The sequence below is a fragment of the Ctenocephalides felis genome, unplaced genomic scaffold (assembly GCF_003426905.1).
Source record: "Ctenocephalides felis isolate EL2017-DRISC unplaced genomic scaffold, ASM342690v1 CF-g0.4_SCAFFOLD_03571, whole genome shotgun sequence".
Taxonomy (NCBI): Eukaryota; Metazoa; Arthropoda; class Insecta; order Siphonaptera; family Pulicidae; genus Ctenocephalides; species Ctenocephalides felis.
In genome coordinates this window covers 23,251,227-23,277,166 of record NW_020539725.1, presented here as the reverse complement: position 1 = coordinate 23,277,166, position 25,940 = coordinate 23,251,227, and the positions used below count along the sequence as shown (strand labels likewise).

At 29.7% G+C, this 25,940-nt stretch overlaps 2 protein-coding genes across 2 annotated transcripts in view; one reads left to right on the top strand and one right to left on the bottom strand.

Moving 5' to 3' along the window:
* Window positions 1-516: 516 nt before the first annotated feature.
* On the top strand, window positions 517-6,801 carry LOC113385433 (structural maintenance of chromosomes protein 6-like). The gene is made up of 9 exons (XM_026623280.1): window positions 517-671; window positions 796-995; window positions 2,600-2,787; window positions 4,209-4,390; window positions 4,481-4,649; window positions 5,031-5,141; window positions 5,219-5,449; window positions 5,882-6,015; window positions 6,557-6,801. Exons 1-9 carry the CDS (start codon window positions 523-525, stop codon window positions 6,576-6,578), a joined length of 1,386 nt encoding a protein of 461 aa, XP_026479065.1. The 5' UTR covers window positions 517-522; the 3' UTR covers window positions 6,579-6,801.
* Window positions 6,802-9,747: 2,946 nt separating this feature from the next.
* Window positions 9,748-25,940, bottom strand: part of LOC113385812 — a 145,954-nt gene continuing 129,761 nt past the window's right edge. The window contains exons 2-7 of the mRNA XM_026623643.1: window positions 18,423-18,629; window positions 13,955-14,201; window positions 12,098-12,320; window positions 10,511-10,708; window positions 10,308-10,431; window positions 9,748-10,064 (exon numbers count right to left, since the gene is read on the bottom strand). Of these exons, the coding sequence (XP_026479428.1) occupies window positions 9,748-10,064; window positions 10,308-10,431; window positions 10,511-10,708; window positions 12,098-12,320; window positions 13,955-14,201; window positions 18,423-18,629 (1,316 nt within the window). The remainder of the gene's footprint in view (window positions 10,065-10,307; window positions 10,432-10,510; window positions 10,709-12,097; window positions 12,321-13,954; window positions 14,202-18,422; window positions 18,630-25,940) is intronic.

The following is a 25,940-nucleotide window of genomic DNA, read 5'->3' as shown; positions in this document are numbered from 1 at the left end:
CTATTAATGCATGTATAGTTAAAAATAACCCTCAATTAATTTGCGTGGGTAAATCGTTACTACGCAATTACTATTGTAATATATGTTAACTATAATTAACATCTAATTGATATGTCTAACTATAAAATATTTTTATGGTAGAAAAATCATCGATACAACTGAGAAAAGTTTTCATATTTTTGCTCGTAAGTCGGGGTACCACTGTAACTAGTATTTTTTTAATAGTTAATTTATTAAATGCCCTAACTGGACAGTTGTAAGTAAAAGAGAGAATAATAAAAAAAGAGAGAATTATTTATGTCAAAATATATTGTGATTAAACTGTAACTGTAAGAAATACTTAATGTGATTGTAGGTGCATGATATCTCAAGAAGTAAAGCACATAGCGACAAATCAAATGGAATCTTGAACTTCTTTGATGCCATAACTGTGTCAGATCCAGTGGTTGCCAACTGCTTAATAGATCAACATAATATAGAGCGACTTTTGCTTTTGAATCTGAAGATAAGGCAATGCAGTTTATGTCTCAAGCAGATATGGTACCAAAGAACTCTAAAATGGCAATTCTGAAAGATGGAACTATTTATTATCCCGTTCCAAATTATAGAATGTATTATGGAGATAAACCGGCATCACATCTACTCGAGATTAATATAAAGGGACGTCAAATGTAAGCTAATTATTTTTGTATTATTTAACAATTGCATACTCCACCCTCCTTTTCATATGCCACACTCCTTTAGTATTATATATAATTATGTATTGCTATTTATTTCTTTGAATTAAAATCGTAGACAACTACAACAAGAATTAGAAGAATATCAAGCAGAAGTTGCCAACTATGAATCAAATCTGACGGATATAAAAAACCAATGTAGTATCGGTCAAAAAGAAGTTGCAAGGCTGAACAGCCAAATAAAAGAATATGATAATGAAACATACCAAATACAAAATAAGTTGCGAGAACTAAAAAATGAAGAAGAACCCTCTGAAGGTATATTGTTATGATATTTTTTTATGATTATTAACTTTCCGTAGGGTAGTTATACTAATGGGCGAAAATCGAAAATTAAATAGAAAATTTTTGCATATCTTCATGTTTTGAAGGTTTCTGAACATTTTGGAATACCTCAGAAAAAATGGATGTGTGTGTGTTTTGTATGTCCGCATTTTTTCGTCCACGTTGTCGGACGCAGGAATCAACCGATTTGTATGGTTCAAAAAACATTGATAGTGATTCCTATTGATAGAGAGAGATGTGCTGATTAGTTTTTGGCAAAGGCAAGTGCAGCCGTTACGGAGATACGGAGCAAAGAGTGCAGAAAATACAAATCGAGTTTTTGAGAGAACTAAGCGTCCGATTTGAATGATTCAGAGACCTTACTGCTTGTTTTAACAAAATAATTGCCTTTGAAAAAAAAATTGTTTCCATTTTTTTCTTTTTTTCATATTTTTTTTTTCAAAAAATTTTTTTTTTGTATATAGAAAATAATTCAGATTTTAATTTTAATTCTGACTAAAGTTCTAATATTTTTTAAACAAATAATTTCAACTTTGCAATTCAGTTTATATAATTCTTATATATATACGAGGTGTGTTCAAAAGTACCCGGAATTACTAATAATTAAATTTCGCGGGTCTGGAGTGTCTGATTGTCAAAATTTTTTTTTTATTGTGTTGGTATACATGCCCCTAAAGTATGATGAAATTTTCAGCTATATTCACTGTTTACTTTGTCTGTGGTAGTCGCTAAGGTTCGACGTGTTTTTCTGAGCTCGGCGATTTTTACAATGGAAGAATTGAAAAGTCAAAGAATTTGTATTAAATTTTGCGTAAAAAATGAAATAAAGTGTTGCAAAGTGCAAAAATTCACCAGATATGGCTCCGTGTGACTTTTTCCTATTCCCAAAGTTGAAGAGACCCATGAAAGGACGGCGGTTTTCCTCGATTGAAGAAAATCGCTGAGAGTGCTCAAGGACATATCAAAAAGTGAATATCAAGGGTGCTTCGAAAATTGGAAAAAACGCTGGCATAAGTGTATTATATCTGGGGGGGACTACTTTGAAGGGGACCACATTAATGTAGACGAATAAATAAATATTTTTTTGAAAAAACGAAAATTCCGGGTACTTTTTGAACAGACCTCGTATATTACCACAATGTTGCAATATTTATTATAACCTATTTGAAAACATTTAATGTTTCTCGAACATTACGTTACGGTACGGGAAGTTCCAGCAATTTGTCTTGAGGCACGATGCAATACACCACTAGTTTGTTTTCATTTACTTCAAATATTCATGTGCACATGTGCGAGCATATATGTATTAATTTTGTCAGTCGCTTCAGAACCTATTTTCGGAATCGGTTCCTAAGTTTTGAAATCCCGATTTTCGGAACCGTACTCTGAACCAGATCCAAAGTCTAAGCCGACTTTAATGCATAAATTAAAAATCTTAATAAGAAAGTAATATTAAAAAAAAAATCTAAATCTATAAAATTATAAATGCTTTATTTTTGTTCTTATACATGCATTATGAATCAACAACACATATCACGCAAAAGCTTCGATGTTTAAATTAATTTTTTTTTCTTAAGGGAGCGTTTCGCTATTAAAAGAAGAATTTGACATTTTAAGTAAGAAGGAAAATGATTTGAAGAATTCTCTTCATGAAATTGAAGATGACATGAAAAGAGCAAAGTGTTGTATTCAAGAACTTAATGAAAATATAAATCAGGCAAAATCGCAAGTTCTGAAATCTGAAGAAGCTTGCTTATCCATGCAGGTAATTATTTAATTTGACTCGTGGAACTAACTCTAAACTAGTTGTAAGTAGCATTTTACCTTAAAGCAAGTTGCATGTATATAATCAACTTAATCAACATCTACAGCTATTTAGGTAAAATGTTCATTTTGAAAATAAATTTTTTGCATTCACTAAAAATATAATCAATAAGATTTCTAATTGATGTCTTTCAAAATCTTCTAAAATGAATTTATTTAAGTGTACACATACGAAACATACGGAACGTATTATACATACATCCGCGCGCGGAGCAATTCTAAACTTTGATCGATTTTTATAATTCAACCGCTTATCGTAGGCTAAAACATCATAGATTTTAGCATGGTATTTCAGTCTACGAAATCTATTGTTATCAAAAATTATTTTTTATTAAAATACAGAAGACTAGGTTGATGATCATAAATTGAGATCCATCAGTAGTTTTTTAATACTTTTATAATTATAACAGAAACTCAATTATTATTTAACGAATACGAATTTATGGCTTGTCACATATTTTTTATATCGATATTAATTTATAATATAATAACTATAGATATTAAAAATTACTCCCGCGTGTCATTATTAAGTTAATAAATCATTATATAATTTTAAGATTGCACTCGGGCAAAAATTGACTGTTAAGCAAAATTTGCATTTGTAACTTCCTTTCTTCCTAAGTCATGTATTATAATTTTTTATTAGATTTAGTTGAATTCTTAATCCATGGTAATATTATTATTTTTTTATGAAATTATCAATTTAATATTTTTCATGTTTCAGACAAGATCTATGTATAAGAACAATATTGTATTAAACGTACTATTTGCACTTTATATATATATATATATATATATATATATATATATTTATATGTATATATACATATACACCCAAGTCTGTTTTTACACGGAGATTGGTTCCAGAAGAAGCCGTGTAAAAAAAAAACGTGTAAAAAAAGACATTGATCTTATACAAAAATGGGTGATTTGTTCCTAATCTCTAAAACCTATTAAAATTGGTGAAAAACAAGAATTTTTAAGAACAAGAATTAAATTAGTGCTATTCACATTTGCTTTGACCAGTAAAAATTGTTTGTACGCGCTAAAGGGGAATTCACTTAAATCTTTAAGCTAGTGTTCGCAAACTATCGATACTATCGATGGTTTCAGACTTTTTTCTTTCATGAATACTTTTTTGTGATATGAACATACTTCGCAAAAATTTAATTTGACAAAAAAAATTTAGGTACATAAAATTTCAAATCGTGCTAAATGGAATAAATTCGTGTAAAAAAATTAAAAATATTCAATTTTCAAACCGTGTTATTTCAAAACCGTGTACAAAAAGACCGTGTAAAAACAGACTTAGGTGTATATATATATATATATATATATATATATATATTATTGTTTATACAGGATAAAATCGATCAATTAGAGCAGAGTAAAAGAACAAGCTCAAAGAAGGGCACTTTAGAGACAAAAATTAATACTGTCAAACAACAATGTGAGGAAATTAAAAAACAAGTCAATTGCTTAGAAGAAAAATTAAGTGAGCTAATGAACGGGGTCGACGAAGCTACTAGGCCATCTACTGTAAGGTATAAATGTATTTTACTTGTTCTTTCATTTGTGTTATCGTATTTATCATATTACCAATTTTAACTCAATGGAATCATGTATTTTCATAGAACAATAGCATACTTAAATGAACAATTGCAACAAATTAAATCAAGTATTCGATCTGTGAATGCATGTGCTCTTGATCCAGCTAAATTACAGAAAGAATATGATGAAAAACTAAGCGAATATGAAAAAGAAAAATTAAATAATGAATCTCACCAAGATGCCCTTAACGAGGTAAAATTTGGTTTCCTTACTCCAGAAAGCTTTGGTTTAGCACAGTGTCAACATCTCTTCCTTGTTTCTTGATGCGGTTTTTGACAGTGTCACATTTACTTTAAATCTCTCCCCAATTCAGCGGCCTAGTAGAACCAACTAGTTAGTGATTCTTATGCATAGAAGAAGGATCCAAAGAACAATTTTGCCACTGCCACTGAATTGCTGTTTAAACGAAATTGTTTTTTAAATAATTCAATGTAAATGAAACTATTTTTTAAATAAAACGTTTTAGCATAGAAAAACTATATAGGTCCAAAGACTTCTGGAGTGAATGTGTTAATCTACTCTTTTATTTTTTTCTAATTTGACATTTTACATGTATGAATTCAATGTTTTTAGTTAACTGCAATTGTAAACATGAGGCATAAAGTATTTCTAAAATTACGGGCGCATATGACGTCACAAGTTCAGCAGTATTTTGCATTTATGCTACGATTGCGTAAATACCAGGTGATATCTGATTTTTATGTTTATCGGCGGTTATTCAAACACATGTCAATGATTTGTTTTTAATTTTTAATTAACAGGGAATCATAAATATAAATCATGAGGAACAAACTTTAGAAATTGAAATCGACCCACAATCAAAAAATTCAAAAACCAATGAAAATCAAAACTCTAAAAATAAAAAAACTTTGCGGGATCTTCGTTCTTTATCTGGTGGTGAAAGATCTTACAGCACTGTGTCATTTCTTGTAGCATTGTGGAACTGTATGAATTTACCATTTTATTTTCTGGACGAATTTGATGTTTTTATGGTAAGTTAGCGGCGTAGTTTAATAAATTGTTTTGAATAGACATTCACACTCACACACATATGTGTATATATAAATATATATATATATATATATATATATATATATATATTTGGTTTTGACATAAGTGTTTTTGAACATATGGTGGTTCAATTTTCTTTATTATTGTAAAAGAGTGTAAGCAAGAAAGTAAGGAAATGATTTATAGATCACTTTAATATGTATATTAATTCAATACAGAATTTGATGTTGACTCGGATGAACCAAATAATCTGTTTCACTGCAATTGTAATCTTTGTTAATTCACAATCACCAACTTGCTAATGATTGTTATTATTATTATATTATGTATATATTGTTTTTTAAATTTGTTTGCCACTCACGATGACATGAATTCTATGTCTAATCTAATTTTTGTCTTTATTTTGTTTTAAGGATCATATCAATCGAAAGGTAGTTATGGATGTATTGATTCAAAGCGCAAATAGCAATCTACATAAACAATATGTATTTTTAACACCCCAAGATACTTCATCTATTACAGCCTCAGACACCCTCAAAATTCACAAGTAAGTGATGATAAACCAATGATATATGATTTTTAAAATAGTTGCTTTTGATATTATTATAAAAAATATCTGTATATAAAAGTGCAAATTTCAATGAGCTTATTTTTATTGTTTGAATAAATGATTATCATTTTATAAATTTTATAATCTAGCCTAACCACTAGTATTTTTCTCAAATTTCTTGAAGAGAATAATAAAACTGCGAAAGTACTAATTTTTGTGCATTGCTTGATATGACATTTAATTCCTATAAAATATTTTCAACATGGTTCATTTTTACTGTAAAATGAATAATTGATATAGTGCATAAAATCTATATATTTTTCATATAATCAACAATAGCATTTTACGTGAACCTTACTTTCGTTCTATTTTAATAATTAGATGCATTCCAAATTTTAATATCTACATTGTAATTGGATTATCAAACAAAAATTTAATTTTTGAAAAATTAATTGCCTAATATATTTTGAGTTTTGAAACTTATAATTGAATTTAATGCAAATAGCATTTAAAAATATCTGTGTTCTTATTGTTTCAGAATGGCTGATCCAGAACGTTAACGTGAATCTAATTTGAACCTAATGAAAAATATACTCAACATCAAATATACACTTTATTTTTTTAATCTTCACAACATCTATTGCACAGTGTACAAGAACATTCTTTTGGCATTAATATTAATAATGTGCATTAGTGTATATACATTACATCAGTCTTGTACCTATTGTGATTATTTTGATTTTAAAATTATGACAATTAAATAAATAAATAATCTTACATATATTTAACATAGTTCGTAAATACCCGAATAAGGTTCCTTCACCAACCAAACCCTAAAATCACTTTATATCTCTGTCATTCTTACTTGACAAAAATCTGAAAAGAGCTACAATGTGATTTAACCCTTATAGTAAAATGTTATCGATATTTTTCAATAGATAACAAATTTCTATAATAATTTCCTTAACTATATACAATTTTTATTCAAAGATATTGATCTTAAAGATTTTTTATTTTTAAGTCTTAAAAAAATATATCCACAAAGTAGTTATGGTGTCAGATTTTTTGGCGAAAATGTGTGGATATTATTTATCCAGTTTGTTGTTCTTTAATTACTAATCAAATAATTGACATATTGAAATATTTTTTCGAGTTTTAAGAGAACGCAGGAAAAAAATTAAAATCTATAAATAATTTTTGATTATGTCGGCTCTAGTCGGTTTATGAATACGCATTTTTATATTACGCACTAACTCAATTTCAGAATATCTTTGTACAAAAATAGCTATCTCATAATTTGTTATTCTCATAAATAGGCGCCACAATGGCATTTAAATGCTTTCTTAGTTTCTTTAAAGGACTTTTTGAAAAACTCCACTATATATGTTTATATATCTTATGAGTTGATTATTGGAGATACTATTAATTATCATAATTTAATCAAGTTTGAAAGAACCAAGTTAATTGTTTAGTTAATAGATTTTAAAAAGAGAACGTCTAGTATAAATTATAAGATAGATAATTTATTTTTGATATGTAAGATTTTTCTTAAAAAGACCTTTAAAAACGCGTATTAAACCAATCGTTTAATAAACACGTGGATGGGGCAATTCTTAATGCTGTCATAACTCATGAGCATTGGCACATTTTGTAATTGCTATTTCTTATGTAGTTTTTTTCTACCGTTATATTTCATAACATTTACCAGAATTTGACTAAATATCTATTAGTATTATTAAAATCTAATTTTCTTATTATTGTTATTTAAACAATTGATATTTTCATACGTGATATCTGATCAACAATTTTATGTAAATAGATAAATAACTATTTACTATTAGTTAAAAAAAATATTAATTATGGCTAACATTCTTTTAGTCTCTATGAAACAAAACATTCATTTTGAAAAAAAAAATCATGATATGCTAATTGCTTTGCGAGATTTTAAGGGGGTCTTCCCTTAAAATGGGATGGGTTGAAAAAATAGATTTTTTTCATAAGTTATATATAAATAAATTTATATAAAGCAATTTCATAAATTGCTCCTTTAACATGCCTAGAATACGGTAGTAAAGCGATTTTAGAAAATTCGAAGTCGTTTTAAAGATACAGCAGGTAAAAGAAAGAGCGGTTCGGAGCGCTGATTTGGCAGTTAGAGCCCGGGCCTATTGTGTACCGTCGGCTTTATACCCGGCCTCCCTTTTATTCATATATCCGTTTATACAAGTTTAGACACGTTTCTATGGACTTAAACAGAAATTTCTATTGTTATAATATTTTACCGAAGTTATTTTAGTCTTGGTTGAACTTCGAAGAGAGCAACAGCTACAAATTATTTTTTCTCATAATGAGTGGACGGAAAGGAAGTACGAGTGGAAATGTTCATCCTGGTCGTAGTAAAAAAAGAAAGTTTAGTGGAAACCGTTTTGGTGTAAATGGCGTAAGGCTGAAGCTAATAATTAACTGGACCAATTTCATCACGATAAACCACCTCTAATTCCGCAAGTCCAAGAAGCTATCAAACCGGTTTTCGAAGATTTATCGAAAGACGAATTATTAATTCGTTGTTTAGGAGCAGAGACACAAAACAATAACGAATCTTTGAATTCTTTGATTTGGACTTTCGCTCCTAAACATCTTCATTCTGGTCCCAAAATTGTTGAAATTGCTAGCTACTTAGCAGTTATTATCTTTAATGAAGGTTTTCAAGGTATTTTAAAAGTTATGTCGATTATGGGATGCCCTGTTGGTCGTGAAGCCCCAAGCGTATGTTGAGAAACGGGATGAAAAGCGAATCTTACGTTCTGAGCGGCGCGTAAGTGATGTTGTTAAACAAGCCAGGATTGACTCAAGAGCTGAACAATCTGCTTCAAAGGAGTTTCACGAGGAAGAGGAAGGAATACTGTATGGACCAGGCATCGGCGATTGAGAGTAAATTGATATTTTAATAGTTTTTAACGGACTTGAAACTTTAAACGCGTTTTTCTCAAAACTGTGTTTTTCAAACTTTCCTCAATTGTATCTCGGAAACGGCTGGACCGAATTACTTGAAATTTACAGGGCACACTCAATATATTTAAACGCATGGAATGAACTATTATCAATCGATTGAATAGAAAATTTTCAAAAATTCGATTTTTTATAGCAAAAAAAAAAAAACAAAAAAAGCCTAATTTGCAACTTTTATTTCAATTGTCTATCAAAAATCCAATTTTTTTATATTCATTTGATTATAGGTCATTCCGTGCTTTTAAGCCTACAAATTAAAACGCCGTTTATTTTTTTTCAGATAAGCCGATCAGCCGGAATCGTGGAGCAAGTGGGAGCTCTTTTTTTCGAGGCGGGGGTGTTCAGAGCGCTGTAACTCTAGTTTGACTGAATATTTTTAGCTGAAATTTTATATTTATACTGTCCAAATATGTGTTAACAAATGATAAAAAACTTGAAGCTCTAAATATTTACTGGTCGTAGAAAAAAATCCTAAAATATGCCTAAAAAACAGGCCGTCACATAGGAAGACCCCCTTAATAATTGATTATCATTTCTTAGTGAAAGCTTAACAACAGGCAACATGGGCGTAACCAGGATTTGGGAAAAAATATTAACGCATGTCCACAAATTTATATTAATATGCTTTTTTTCAGATCATCCCTCGAATAGGGGAGGAGGTAAAGTCCTCCACCTGTTCTTCCTAGCTGCATCCATGAGTATAGGATATTATATTACTTCTTAGAAAACTCGACCGTACGGCCAGGAACCATCAGGTGTATTCACCAAGAGCTTAGTGCTGCTTCCGCCTATTGAAAAGCCGCTTCTACTGCAAGCGTAAAGGTTTGAAAATCTTCGGTGAGATTGTCTTTTAGCGCGAGATCTTATAAACCATGAACACAGGGCGACTATTATGGCGATTAAAAATATTAATCCCAATATACAGAAAGATAATGCCAATTTTTGTGGCGACAGACATAATGTCCCGGCCTGCGGCTTTCTTTTCTGTATTTTCGTTACCATCAATATTGGATCCTGTCGAATTCTTTGCGGCAGCACTGGGAAATAATAAATTATTTATTGTAGTGTAATGAATTTTTGTTAATTACTCATTGTCGTATTGCAATTTGCAATAATAAAATATTATTAGATGTGCAACTTCGATTCCGTCGGTGTAAAACTTAAACGAATTTACTAACGAGTTCTTTACAATGTAGTCTGTAATTGCAGAAGAAAAGTTGTACATCTAATAAAACTTTTTCAAGAGTTCTGCTTTATGTTTTTGAATATTCTTAAATTACCTGCAACGTCAAAATATCGTGCATCATTTTCTTCTATATCTGGTGCTTCCACATGCAAACTATTAAACACTTCAATTTTATCGATATAATCGATCTCCGGGAATGCATCATTGCTGCAATCAAACTATAATAAATTGGAACAAGCTATTAATTCAATTAATGCTAACCAAAAAAATAAATATTTATTTCCTTTTAAATGATACCTGTCTGCACTCCTTGTTGCACAATTGAACATCGCAGCGTATTGTGACTCTTTCCCGATCAGGAAACTTGAAAGCTGCAAAGTTGGCGATGAAAGACCAAGATAATTTACCTTTTTTATTTTTTGTAGAAATTTCTTCAAGAACTAATTGTGGTAATATAAGCGGATCGATAGGACATCCTCTTCTATCAATCAGTAACTGAAAAGTTAATATAGCTTTTGAAAATAATTCAGTTTTTATTTCATATAGCAAGAAATTCTAAATGAACACTAAAGCTCGATTTGGCCAGAAAGAATATACTAAACTAGAGCAACAATTTTCAATTGAATTTTTAACTATTTTTTATATATAGTTATGTGTTGTCTTGCAGTATGTAATAATAATTTCAAATGTTAACAGTTTGCGGATTGCATGCAGTTTTATTAACTCTCCGTCGGTCGGATATTTTTTCACCTTCGAATGGTCGGAAAGGTCTGGCTGGACCACCATTCATTTTACATGCATTTATATGGGATAAATGAGTTTTTGGTGTCTTATATATTAACGATTATTAGTAGTAAATATTTATAGTTCTGATTTTTTCTTTTTCTTACCGTCTTTTGCATGTGTTGATCTTGCTTATATTAAAAATATTACATAATATATTATATTTAAAAAATCAAAAAATATAAAAAAATCGTTGCTTTTTTTGTTAATTTTGCTGTTTTATATCAATGAAAAACAATATTTATTCTATTTCGGCGCCTTTGAAATGAATGTGAAATTCAAATGAAAACGAAATGAGATGCGTCGGATTTGAAATGAGCTGTAAAACTCAAAGTGAAAATATAATTTCACTACAGGTTTGCCAAAAAAAAATTTCGAACGCAGTACGGGTAGAAAAATTGTTGATAATGTGTGAATTACTCATCCGATTTTCAGTGTTTGCGATTACCAATAAGTTTGGTAGGTTTTCAAGAAACTCTCGTCATGAAAGTACTAACATTCATGTTACAACACATAGCAAAGAATATATACAACCATAGATAAACAAGTATACAACGCAGTTTGAATAGAAAATACCATGAAAAAAGACACAATACTGGTTTACATATATCAAAAAGCGTAATTTCATACAAAATGTATGGGTGGTCTAGACAGACCTTTCCGACCGTTCGAAGTATAAAAAAGTTAATATCCTTATAATTATCCTTCTGTACATTTTTTCGTCCTGACTTTTTCATTGATCGATAGCTAATGAAATTTTAGGAAAAGTCAAGAAATTTCAAGTCGATAGGATTACTAGAAGTATTTTTTGTTAAATTGAAGTCGAAAAAAGTCTGGCCAGACCACGCCGACCGACGGAGGGTTAATATATCTTCGTTATTTTTAGCAATATGAAAATGAGCAGATTCTATTGAATTAAATATAGTTATTAGTAAGTAATATTAATTATTTATAAAAATATTAAAAATATATAGTAATTAGTAAGAAATATTAATATTTCTTACATAACAGAAGAAATTACTGACTAATTTAAGTTCAAATGGTAGATATATGTATTATTGATATTATGTATAAATATGTGTACTACCTAGTATAAATTACCTGAGTAATTTCTCTAGGTGCTCCGTCTGATGCGTAGCAATCTGCAACTCTGGCGCCACGTACGGGAATATTTTGCATGTGTCCATTAGCTTCGACTCGCACGCGCAATGTTGCGTTTCGTCCAACTTCCGCGTAATCAGTACCTGCACTTCCGAAAAGTTCTAACCACCCTGAAGCCATCGAAGAAAGTGGTAGACTAGACAAACGTTCTGTTCGACCAGTCCTACGGATAATAATTGGATTTTAATAACTCTATCCTGTTCCATTTCTTATAAATTTTGAATCATAAAGACATCACGAAGCATTCAAAAATATATGTAATTAAATCAACTTCAACACTAATAAAATAAAAACAAACATGAGTGCATGTGAAAATCTATTAACACGTGACAATTTTCTATTCTACCAATATTATAGATTGTGTACTAAGTATTTGTAATTTGTTAGTACTGCAATATTTGTGTTGAATGGTCATTTTATTAAACTTATATCAAACTAGTGGTGTATGGCATCGTGCCCTAAGCCAATTGCTGGAACTTTCCGTACCGTAACGAAATGTTCGAGGAATATTAAATGTTTTCAAACAGATTATTATAAATATTAAAACATTGTCTAATATTTATAAGATTTATATAAACTGAATTGCAAAGTTGAAATTATTTGTTTAAAGTATATTAGAACTTTAGTCAGAATTAAAATTAAAATATGAATTATTTTCGGTACACAAGAAAAGTTTTGGAAAAAATTTTTTTTTTGTAAAAGTAATTATTGTGTTAAAACAAGCAGAAAGTTTTTTGAATCATTCAAACCGTACACTTAGTTTTCTAAAAAACTGCCATTTTTTGCACATTTAGCCCCGTATCTTGGAAATGGCTGGACTTGCCTTTGCCAAAAACTAATCACCTCTTCTCCCAATCATTACAAATTGAATGTTTTTTAGATCATTCAAATCGGATACTCCGTTCTCTCAAAAACTCGATTTGTATTTTCTGCACTTTTTGTTCCGTATCTCCGTAACGGCTGGACCTGCGTTTGCTAAAAACTAATCAGCACATCTCCCTATCAATAGGAATCTTATATTTTTTTGAATCATTCAAATCAATTGATCCGGGTATGAAACACACATATCCATGTTTTGTGAGGTTTGGCAAAATGTTCAGAAACCTTCAGAACGTTAAGACATGCAAAAATTTTCATTTTCGATTTTCGACCCATATTTCTCTCATGATATAGTAAAATATAAAAGCATAAAAATACTTCAGATTCAGTAATCTGAGCTAATAAGAACAGAGGTTTTCTGCTTCCGCGAAACGATTTCCTTCATGTCCAGATGCAATTTAAAGTATAGTGGTCAAAATAATAAGTACTGTTGAATAACATTCGGATATATACCAGTAGATTGTTATTTGTACATGGAATATCGAAATTGTTTCATAATTTTTACTTCGCGAATTTCATAATCGATAAATCAATTTTTGTATCAAAAGACTTTAAACTATGTGGGAATATCCCCTTTTAAACATAGGTACGACTACCTTCAGTATATTTTAAAAGGAGGATTTGGAAAAAGTGGATTTAATAACAATAAAAATATTTTGGTATTTTCTTTCAATTATCATTTTACGATAACGGGTTCTCATCTACTCTGTTCCGTGAAACTATTACCAACTCTTACGAGAAAATATTAGTTATCCATCAGATCTCCTGCTACAAGTAACGGCAAAACTATAAGAATAAGCCAAATGTAACATGCATGATCATCAATTTGTTTCGAACTGTAACCAAAGCAAAACGAATCCCGATGCTGATTCGAATGCAATGAGATGCAGCAGCTCCTCGGTCGGCTCGCTGGCTTACCGTTTATTCGTTACGGCTTTGTCTTTGTAAATTAGACTCGATTCTTCCCAGGAATCATTTATGCTGGGCAATTTGCATTTTAGCGAAATTTCCACATCGGCAGCCTGTCTGAGACGTGCGTCCATTTGGACAATAATGCTCGCAGCTATCGTCCTTCCTTTACTGTTATCATTTTCGAATTCTGGTTCCAAACGAACTCCACATCCTCGTGTCGGCAATGTTAGAAGGATCACGCTGTCGGAAGTACCTGCAAATTTGGTTGATACATGTTAGAGGTATGCTGCAATATAATTTTTTTTGTTGTATAATATATAGTTATTATTTATTACGAGTAGTAAACGTAGTACTGCGTGTAGTAAACGTAGTACTACGTGTAGTAATCGTAGTACTACGAGTAGTAAACGTAGTACTTCGTGTAGTAATCGTAGTACTACGATTACTACATAAGTAGTATACGAGGAGTATTTCACGAATGAATGGGTAGTATGAATTACAAAATGAATGAACTATAATATCAACTACAAGTAGTATGAGTAGTTACAATGAACGAATTATAAGTAATATACGAGGAGTATTCATAGAATAAATGAGTAGTAATCGTAGTACTACGAGTAGTAAACGTAGTACTACGTGTAGTAATCGTAGTACTACGAGTAGTAAACATAGTACTACGAGTAGTATTCGTAGTACTACGAGGAGTAAACGTAGTTACAATGAAGGAATTAAAAGTAGTATACGAGGAGTATTTCACGAATGAATGGGTAGTAATAGGGTGGTTGAATTACAAAATGAATGAACTATAATTAATATCAACTACAAGTAGTATGAGTAGTTACAATGAACGAATTAAAAGTAATATACGAGGAGTATTCATAGAATGAATGAGTAGTAATCGTAGTACTACGAGTAGTAAACGTACTACTACGTGTAGTAATCGTAGTACTACGAGTAGTAAACGTAGTACTACGAGTAGTAATCGTAGTACTACGAGGAGTAAACGTAGTTAAAATGAATGAATTAAAAGTAGTATACGAGGAGTATTTCACGAATGAATGAGTAGTAATAGGGTGGTTGAATTACAAAATGAATGAACTATAATTAATATCAACTACAAGTAGTATGAGTAGTTACAATGAACGAATTAAAAGTAATATACGAGGAGTATTCATAGAATGAATGAGTAGTAATCGTAGTACTACGAATAGTAAACGTACTACTACGAGTAGTAATCGTAGTACTACGAGGAGTAAACGTAGTTACAATATATGAATTAAAAGTAGTATACGAGGAGTATTTCACGAATGAATGGGTAGTATGAATTACAAAATAAATGAACTATAATTAATATCAACTACAAGTAGTATGAGTAGTTACAATGAACGAATTAAAAGTAATATACGAGGAGTACTCATAGAATGAATGAGTAGTAATCGTAGTACTACGAGTAGTAAACGTAGTACTACGTGTAGTAATCGTAGTACTACGAGTAGTAAACGTAGTTACAATGAATGAATTAAAAGTAGTATACGAGGAGTATTTCACGAATGAATGGGTAGTATGAATTACAAAATGAATGAACTATAATTAATATCAACTACAAGTAGTATGAGTAGTTACAATGAACGAATTAAAAGTAATATACGAGGAGTATTCATAGAATGAATGAGTAGTAATCGTAGTACTACGAGTAGTAAACGTAGTACTACGTGTAGTAATCGTAGTACTACGAGTAGTAAACGTAGTACTACGAGTAGTAATCGTAGTACTACGAGGAGTAAACGTAGTTACAATGAATGAATTAAAAGTAGTATACGAGGAGTATTTCACGAATGAATGGGTAGTATGAATTACAAAATGAATGAACTATAATTAATATCAACTACAAGTAGTATGAGTAGTTACAATGAACGAATTAAAAGTAATATACGAGGAGTATTCATAGAATGAATGAGTAGTAATCGTAGTACTACGAGTAGTAAACGTAGTACTACGTGTAGTAATCGTAGTACTACGAGTAGTAAACGTAGTACTACGAGTAGTAATCTTAGTACTACGAGGAGTAAACGTAGTTGCAATGAATTGAATTAAAAGTAGTATACGAGGAGTATTTCACGAATGAATGGGTAGTATGAATTACAAACGAATGAACTATAATTAATATCAACTACAAGTAGTATGTGTAGTTACAATAAAAGAATTAAAAGTACTACACGAGGAGTATTCATGAATGAATGAGTAGTAATCGTAGTACTACGAGTAGTAAACGTAGTACTATGTGCAGTAATCGTAGTACTACGAGTAGTAAACGTAGTACTACGAGTAGTAATCGTAGTACTACGAGGAGTAAACGTAGTTACAATGAATTGAATTAAAAGTAGTATACGAGGAGTATTTCACGAATGAATGGGTAGTATGAATTACAAACGATTGAACTATAATTAATATCAACTACAAGTAGTATGAGTAGTTACAATGAAAGAATTAAAAGTACTATACGAGGAGTATTCATGAATGAATGAGTAGTAATCGTAGTACTACGAGTAGTAAACGTAGTACTATGTGTAGTAATCGTAGCACTACGAGTAGTAAACGTAGTACTACGAGTAGTAATTGTAGTACTACGAGGAGTAAACGTAGTTACAATGAATGAATTAAAAGTAGTATACGAGGAGTATTTCACGAATGAATGAGTAGTAATAGAGTGGTTGAATTACAAAATGAATGAACTATAAAAAATATCAACTACAAGTAGTACGAGTAGTTACAATGAACGAATTAAAAGTAGTTCGAGGATTATTCAATGAATAAATGAGTAGTAATCGTAGTACTACGAGTAGTAAACGTAGTACTTCGTGTAGTAATCGTAGTACTACGAGTAGTAAATTTAGTTACAATGAAAGAATTAAAAGTACTATACGAGGAGTATTCAATGAATGAATGAGTAGTAATCGTAGTACTACAATGAACGAATTAAAAGTAGTTCGAGGATTATTCAATAAATGAATGAGTAGTAATCGTAGTACTACGAGTAGTAAACGTAGTACTTCGTGTAGTAATCGTAGTAATACGAGTAGTAAATTTAGTTACAATGAAAGAATTAAAAGTACTATACGAGGAGTATTCAATGAATGAATGAGTAGTAATCGTAGTACTACGAATAGTAAACGTAGTACTACGTGTAGTAATCGTAGTACTACGAGTAGTAAACGTAGTACTACGAGTAGTAATCGTAGTGCTACGAGTAGTAATTGCAGTACTACGAGTTTAATTATTTATAGTAATGTTTCGCAAATCAGTCTTCAGTTTTTGAGCTTATTGCCATAAAAATAAATTTCTTATTAACAGATATATGTATTAAGAGATATATGTGCAAATAATAAATACATTTTTCAATATCATTCAAACCTAATGTATAGATTTTTTTATTATAATATTCCTATCTTATACTTTGAAAATGTTTGATTAGATTAATTTTGTATTGATGATTTGAAAGTAAATGTCATAAGTATAATTGATTAATTTTTAGGTTGAACAATATATTTTAGTGTAATTTTTAAAATTTCATGGCGAGCCGCAATTATTAATAATTTACAAAGCTCGCAAAAATACAGCATAAAAAAGTTCAAAAGTTAATGCAACTTTGATAATTTATTGATCTGAGAAACTTGCTAAAATAAAAAAAAATTATTAGAAATTTTATTAGAAAACAATAAGTAGATGATTCATTAATTTATTTTATGTTACAGTTCAGGGCAAATTATTTTACTTATATCGTGGTGAAAAGTATTGTATATGGTAATACTATCACTTTAATGTTTACTTCAGGCAACACTGCTGCGGCAGTAATTTTAGTAGCAGCACTAAGGAAGCAGTATATTCTATTCTTCTCGGGCAGTTTGATAGTACCGTTTTATCAGTAAATCGGTGTCAATATTACCACATTGCTTTCCGTATTCTGCTATAGTTATGAGTTCAGCAAAAATAAATTGAGTTAAATTAAATAGTGTATAATTCACAAAACTATTAGTTCTGCAAAGACAACCATTTATTTTAAATATTTTGGAAAATAGTTCCATGTGGTGTATAGAAAAATGTGGGAAATGTGGTGAGTAGATAAAATGTGTGAAATAGTTCCACGTGGTGTAAACAAATACTGACAAATTAATGGAGGCTTTAGATTTTGCAATATCATATCATCACGTCAGTGAAGAGAATTGAAATTAAAAAATGTGAACTATTAGTTAAAATTAGAACTCTTAGTGTTAAATTACAGGTAGTGTTTGCATCGAAGTAAATAAGAGTAGTGAAAATAGTTTCTTATAGTGTATAAGTTTTCAGTGAATAGAAGATTATATTCAACCCTTCTGACTCGGATGCCAAAATTCATATAAATCTCGGAATTCGCGAGTGAAAAGTGCTGAAATTTACTTTTTAGTGTACTGTTTAGCCTAATTATTATATTCCATACCATTTGCTTGACAAGCGTTTGGATAATCTTTTGCAAAAATAATTCCATTGAATGAACTGTCCATTGTGATCAAGATGTCCATAGAATCTTTTGTGCAAGTTGTAGAATATTCGATTACTTTGTTGGGCTGATAACTCCATGATCCGAGGATTCCAGGTACATGCAGTGCGATTATTAGCCAGGTAAATATTGTGTTAATATGCATATCTGTAATAGAAAGTATGTTTATATTAATTATATACAATGCATGAAAATTATTTTATTGTAATATTTATCCGCAATGAAAATAAACTGAATGAAAAGCCATTAACATAGCCACGCACGCAATGAGTTTCAGGATCACGAAATATAGTTGGAATATATATATATATATATATATATATATATATGTGTGTGTGTATGTATATGTATGTATATTAACATGATGAATTTTGTTGCTGTATACTTTAATGTTGTATTATAATACTAAACGATGGTATTTATATTATAAGTACTGGTTAAACATTTTGGTTTATAGTACAATTTAGTTTCCCACAAAAATGATTATATAATATTAAACACATAGCTCCTCCGTGGCTTAGTGGTTAAAGCTATGGGCTCTCATTCAGAAGTTCTGATGTGCGAAGCAGTAGTGATTCTAGATGAGGCATATATTTACTTGGAAATATATTGCTGTTCTTTTTTTTATTCATAAACGATGTTTTATCACCGCTTTATCAGGCTGTCCGAGACAGATATCAAACCTGGAGTTTGTGATTCATAGTTTTAATGGACCTCGGAAAAGCCCTACAATTAATTACAAATTAAACAAATTAAATTTAAACAATGCTAATATAAATTGAAATCAAAATATCAATAACAGGTGTTTGAAATGAGGTGGTAAGAACTTATTTCTGATTGATGTGATTTGAACAATAGCAAATATAGTTTAGAGAGGTTGCAACTTCTATTGTTTCTGATGCTTAAAAGAAAGTTAATGTAAGAAAATTACAGTAAGAATAAAATTCGCACGGAGTCAAGAGATATAATCGCACATGAATCAACCAGCACCAGAACCGTTAAGTGTTATATTTCTGAAAATAAAAGTGTTTCTTTGTTTATTTTACGATCTTATATATAACTAGTGGTGTATGAGATTGTACGAAAACGTAAGATTACTTTCCATTCAATAAATAAACCGTACATAAACAAAGCTATAAATCAAGTTCCACAAAAAGTAAAACATAAAATGTATAAAAATTAAATATATTTGAAATCCTTTAAATGCCCTGAAAAAAATCGGATAAATACTTGAACTACCGAATTAATAATACAATTAAATATGATAAATATTTATCTTTTTCAAACATCGAGTTTATTATTATAAACATTATTACTTTGGATTATCTTAATTTTAATTCAATATCGTTTGTTTATATAATATAATCAAAGAAAACATTTATAAGATGGATTTATGCAATTATTACAAACTAACATTATATAATCATTTGATGTCAATTATTGTTATAGATCACATATAATTCAAGTAAATCGTTTACATAGTTCATCATATCAATCATATGCACACTATTAGATAAGAGCTAATATTATTATGAACTTTTGCTTATATCAATACCTTAGGTCATAATCATACAGCTTATAGTAATAAAGTCTGATTGCTGTAAACAATAAAAAATATATATCTACTAATGATGGATTTATGAATAATTCACATAAGAGGCTTGTATGTCGCTTTTATGTGAATTATATAAGAATTTTGAACATGCTGACTTGTTGTTACGGAACTTAAATTTTGGTAAACAGCATTCAAAGTTTTATAAAAGTCTGTTATTTTTTAGAAATCTTAACACTTACGGGACGGCACCGATTTCAAAACAATCTACTGTACCGGCTGTAAACTTGATTTCATTGTGTATGTTATGCAATTTGTTTGATAAAAATTTTTGGTCATTGAAGGACATACATTTATAATATTAATTTTTAATCATTTTATAAAAAATAGTAAAGTTCAAAACAATTTCCAAAATGCATACTGGTTGATTTTCTGTCAGAACAGACAATACAATGCCACTGATTAGTCAGTATATTTGTTCATTTTTGTGATGCCATAATAGTTTGTTTTTTCGGTTATATTGTCTAATAATTCATTTGTAAAATATAAAGCAAAATAATCTATTGGATGTCTTATATTGCTTGGTATTTGTAGTCAGGGTGTTTGTTGATGTATGTCAACATCGATTATTGAAAGAGAATCGGCACATTCGCTAATGTTTTTCCGCTCCTCATTTGATTTGTCGAACTTCTTCTTTTTGTTGGTTTGATAATATCATCATCACATTCATCACTATCTTTGGTGCGAATAGTAATTTCGTAAAATTTGTCTGTATGAATGTCTATTTGAAACTCATTTTCACAACTGCTTAAGTCACAAAATTTACCAGTCGTTTTGCCATATTTAAAAGCGCTCGGTCGTTTTAAATATTAAAAAAAAAAATACTATGTAGCAAAGAAAAAGGCTAAAAATACTACTAAAATAACTTGAAATTATTTTCAAAATACAACACTGTTTATTACTGCTATATGTAATTTATTCAACTTTTCGATGCAAACTGAGTCATTGTTTATAAAATAGCCTGCGCCTCATAGAGCTTCAATAGTTGAAATGTAAATAGCATTAAAAATATTATAAACAACTGATAATTGGCAGATATATTTATGTTTATTGAAACGCAGTGGTTGAAGTAGGTGCTTTTTACTCCACCCACATGTAAGCTATTATAGAGGTTCTATGAAAATTTACTTTACTTGCTTTTGAAATATCAGTGGAAGACTTTTTTACTAGCAGACCTATAAGCCACGCTCTACCCTATTATATTATTCAATCAACATAATTTGTCGATGAGATATTTATATACGTTACGCTTGATGTAAACCAGTGTTATCTGCATAAACCATACTGTAATACCTGTGGAACATCCACTTTTACGCCTCACTCATTGTATTTAAAATCGCAGTACAAAGCAATTCGAAATTACGCAAAAATTTCTTCGCTCGAGATTCCGATCTGCATGAGGCGTTGCAAGAGCCCGAGCTCTTCAATTTCGCGAGATCTTGATAAGGCGGGACGTCCGCGCCGGTCGATGCTTCGCGCTCCGACTTCACGAAATCAAATGCAACTTCCTGCCATTTTTTATCATTATTGCAACATTTCAATGATATCTAGATATATCTGAAACGCACAATGCGACATTTTTCTTAACGTTTCAAAAGTTTGATTCTCGGGGTCAAATAAACTGCAAAGTCATCTTGTGAAAATGATTGTGATAAGAACGTCTTGTGCCAGTGAGACGGAATATTTTGACATTTTGAAAGTTGAATAAAATTAAGTAATGAATATTTACAAGTAACTCAAATTTAGTTGATTCCAAGGTAGATAAGACATGTGATGCAATGCATAAAATAGATAAAAAACTAGTAGGGTGTATGGCATCGTGCCTTAAGGCAAATTGCTGGAACTTCCCGTACCGTAACGAAATGATCGAGGAATATTAAATGTTTTAAAATAGATTATTATAAATATTGTAACATTGTCTAATATTTATACGAATTATATAAACTAAATTTGAAAGTTGAAATTATTTGTTTAAGGTATATTAAAATAAAAATCTGAATTATTTTCGATATACAAAAAAAATTTTTTTTGGAAAAAAAATTAAAAAAAAAATTTGAAGTAAAACTTTTTTTTCCAAAATCAATTATTTTGTTAAAGCAAGCAGAAAGTTTTTGGAATCAATCAAATCGGACGCTTAGTTTTCTAAAAACTGCCATTTTTTGCACATTTAGCTCTGTATCTCTGTATCTACCTGCCTTTGCAAAAAACTAATCACCCCTTCTCCCCGTCATTACAAATTGAATGTTTTTGGGATAATTCAAGTCGGATGCTTCGATCTCTCAAAACTCAATTTCCATTTTCTGCACTCTTTGCTCCGTATCTCCTAATCGGCTGGACCTGCCTCTGCCAAAAACTAATCAGCACATCTCCCTATCAATAGAAATCGAATGTTTTTTGAACCATTCAAATCGGTTGATCGCTGCGCCCGAAAACGTGGACAAAAAATTTATTCCATACATACATACACACACATACACATCCTTTTTTTCTGAGGTATGCCAAAATGTTCAGAAACCTTCAAAACGTCGAGAAATATAAAAATTTTCAATTTCGATTTTTGGCCCATTACAATAACTTACCCTACGGGAAGTTAATAATTAATAAAAAGTAATTAAGTTAATGAATGAAAATAAATTGTAGTAGGTATTTTGATATAATTTTAAACTAAGAACAAAAACGCCATTTGAAAAATTAGTGAAACTTATTTTTATTATCAATAATCGACAATTACAACATATGTGATATTTTGTTGACGAAATTGAAAACCAAATAGTCTTTTATATTTTTCTAATATACATTTACAATTATCCATATATAATAAAGGGCATTCAGTAACTCTTTTGGTAGTGTATGTGATTTTTTTTATTAATATTTGCACCTTTTTCGTCATGAAATATTGGCAAATTCGGTAGTACTTAGAATGTCTAAATCGCTTGCCAATCTATTGATTTGGCGTCTAAGTATGAGATGTGTAAGTTGGCATTAGAAATATATGTAAGTGGTCCATGTAAAAAATTGCACAGTTGCATTTTATCCCAATGTGAATTTTAAACGTTAGCTGACCTAATTAAGTATTTATTAACTAAATTTAAAATTATTTTTCTTTGTCTTCTGACCTAACCAGCAGTGATTTGGCAGTTCGCCAATAACTAGTAGTTACTCCACTTAGATGTTTATCAGTACAGAGTTCAGCCTAGGTTGAAATAAACAATTTCCTACGTTTGTATATTGCCATTTATACTTGTTTACCTATAGATGTTAACAGTCGGCATTTTTTGTTTCATATTCAATAGATTTTAGTTGTAGGTCCAGATTGGATTAACGATTAACTTGTAGACTAGAAATTTATCCTCGAGTTACGACTTTGGTGATCACGACTAATACTAACTTTGATCGACATATTTTGGTTTGTATTTGGGGTTTGTCTAATAGAATATAAGAAAAAATAACATGAATTGATTTTAGCAAAAACAATGCGCCATTTTATTATTACTTAAACATATCTACTATGAATGGAAAAAAAAAATCATTTTCAAAATTGCAATGAATTCTTAGAAGCAAAAAAAAAATTATAAAAGCAATTGCTAATATATACTTATATATGATGTATTATACATATATATTAAGCATACAGGTACAAAAACGCACCTAAATAATTTTATCGTGTCATACAGTACTACATCACTTTGACGATGAATGCGTTTGCCATAATACCAAACCGCAATTATTTGACATCACATTTCCGTTACTCAAGTTGCTCATTTGTATTTCAGCATGGGACAATTATGTTTTTATGCATTCATACTTCATAAATATAATACAAATATATTCCGTTGGTAAGAATCGAAGGTAGACATAATTTATAACAACCTTACCAGAAAGCTGACTGTGCCAAATGCAAAAAAGTGGGGATCAAAATAATTTTTGTTGAAATATTGTTTATCTTAAATATATTACAATCAAGGTGTGCAAATCTTACTGACCCTAATTGATTTTAATCCAAAAATAATTTTATCTTAATATACATGTCCAGCCATCTAATAGTTTTACATGCAAAGTTTTCAGTGAGTTTTGAAAATTGAACTAGTACTAATAAGACGAATTAGTATAAAAGAACATATCAAATACGAGTGAGAATCAATTACATTAACAGTAAATATATTCTTATATAGTGATTAATATTTTAAAAGGTTGCTGTTTAAATATTATTGTAAACATATATTATAGATCTTTAATATTATTTTTAGTAAAAAAAAATAATTTTTGTTTTGCGAGCAAGTTTGGAGTTCGGAAAAGGGTAAAAATTGTTAAATTAAAAATAAAAACTTAAAAAGTGTAAGATTAATAATTATTTGTTCGAGGTATAAAATTGGACATTGAAATTCTTAATTATTAAAACAGAAGCCTAAAATTTGGTATCGAAAATTATGCATGCGTTAAGATTTGTATCTGATAATTTAATGCCTATATGTTACAAGATTTTGGGACATATTTATTTAACTAATAACTAACTAAAGCACTAAGCAAACTTTAACTGTCAACACAATTACAAGGTTTGTCATCAATTCATTCATTATCCATTCAAAAATTATCACCAATTCATTAGTTAAAAAAAGAATGTCCACTTTTTTAATATTTTCGTATGCTGGTACATATTGGTGATAATTTACTACAAAAGTAAAAAACATGAATAAAAATACATTCATATAATGCAAATAGCGTTTCTCAAAAAGATTTTATTAAATCTCATAAATTTGATTCTAATTCTGATTTCATAAAAATCAGACCAATTGTTTTGCAAAAGAATTGCACTAAATGTAAGTCGTCTCTAATATGCTCTAATAGATTGCTGAATTTTATATATAATTTTATGGAATGGGCCATTTTTAGCACAATTTATTTATTATTTCATAGCTTTCACTAATTTGTATGCTACAAATTAAGAAATACATCTTCATTAATTTAAGATATAAATTCTATGGTAGATTTACGCACACATACAACATACTCGTACATATGGTATCTTATTTGGATTTTTCATATATTAATATGTACAAATGTATAGCTTAATCTTTCATCATATGAATATCATTCATTTGCCTCATTGTTTTTATATTTATTCTCTATCGTGGAATTCAAAATACACTTCATACAATTTGTAATATTCTGGATTTTTGTTAAATAATACATACAGATGGTATTTTTTTCGAACTTTTTCTTATATGTATTGATAAAGAATAGGTAAAAAGTTGTTCAATCTTTTATCATAGAAATATCATGCATTTGTCTCATCATATATAATTAAAGTCACTATTAAAAAATCACTATCATGGGATTCTAAATCGCATATGTTATGTTTCATACAATTTATAATATTCTGAATATGTTGTTAAATATATAAAAAATGCTGTCGGAAGTTTAGAAATATTTCAATTTTCATTTTACATGTTTAATTTGAATTTGTGCGAACTTTTTTATGACAAAATTTTGCGGTCATACATTTGTTACTCATAATTATTAAATAAAGAGAATTCAACATGACGCGTTAATAATGATGATCAGCTCTTCTATTTTCTACGGAATGATAAGTTCATTCAGCACTATTATTACATCTTGCGGTAAAATAAATATGAAATGACATGAGAAAATACAGTTAGCGACTTTGTAGACAACCTCTATGCTAATAAAGTGATTATTCCAGATGATTATAGCTTAAAATAAGCAGTCAGTATAATGATCGAATTAAAGGAAATAAAATTATGTTGGTGATCGTATGTGGTGGTAGTCATCGTGATAATTTTTATATAAAGTTTAAACACTTATGTAAATGGCAAATAAATATTTGC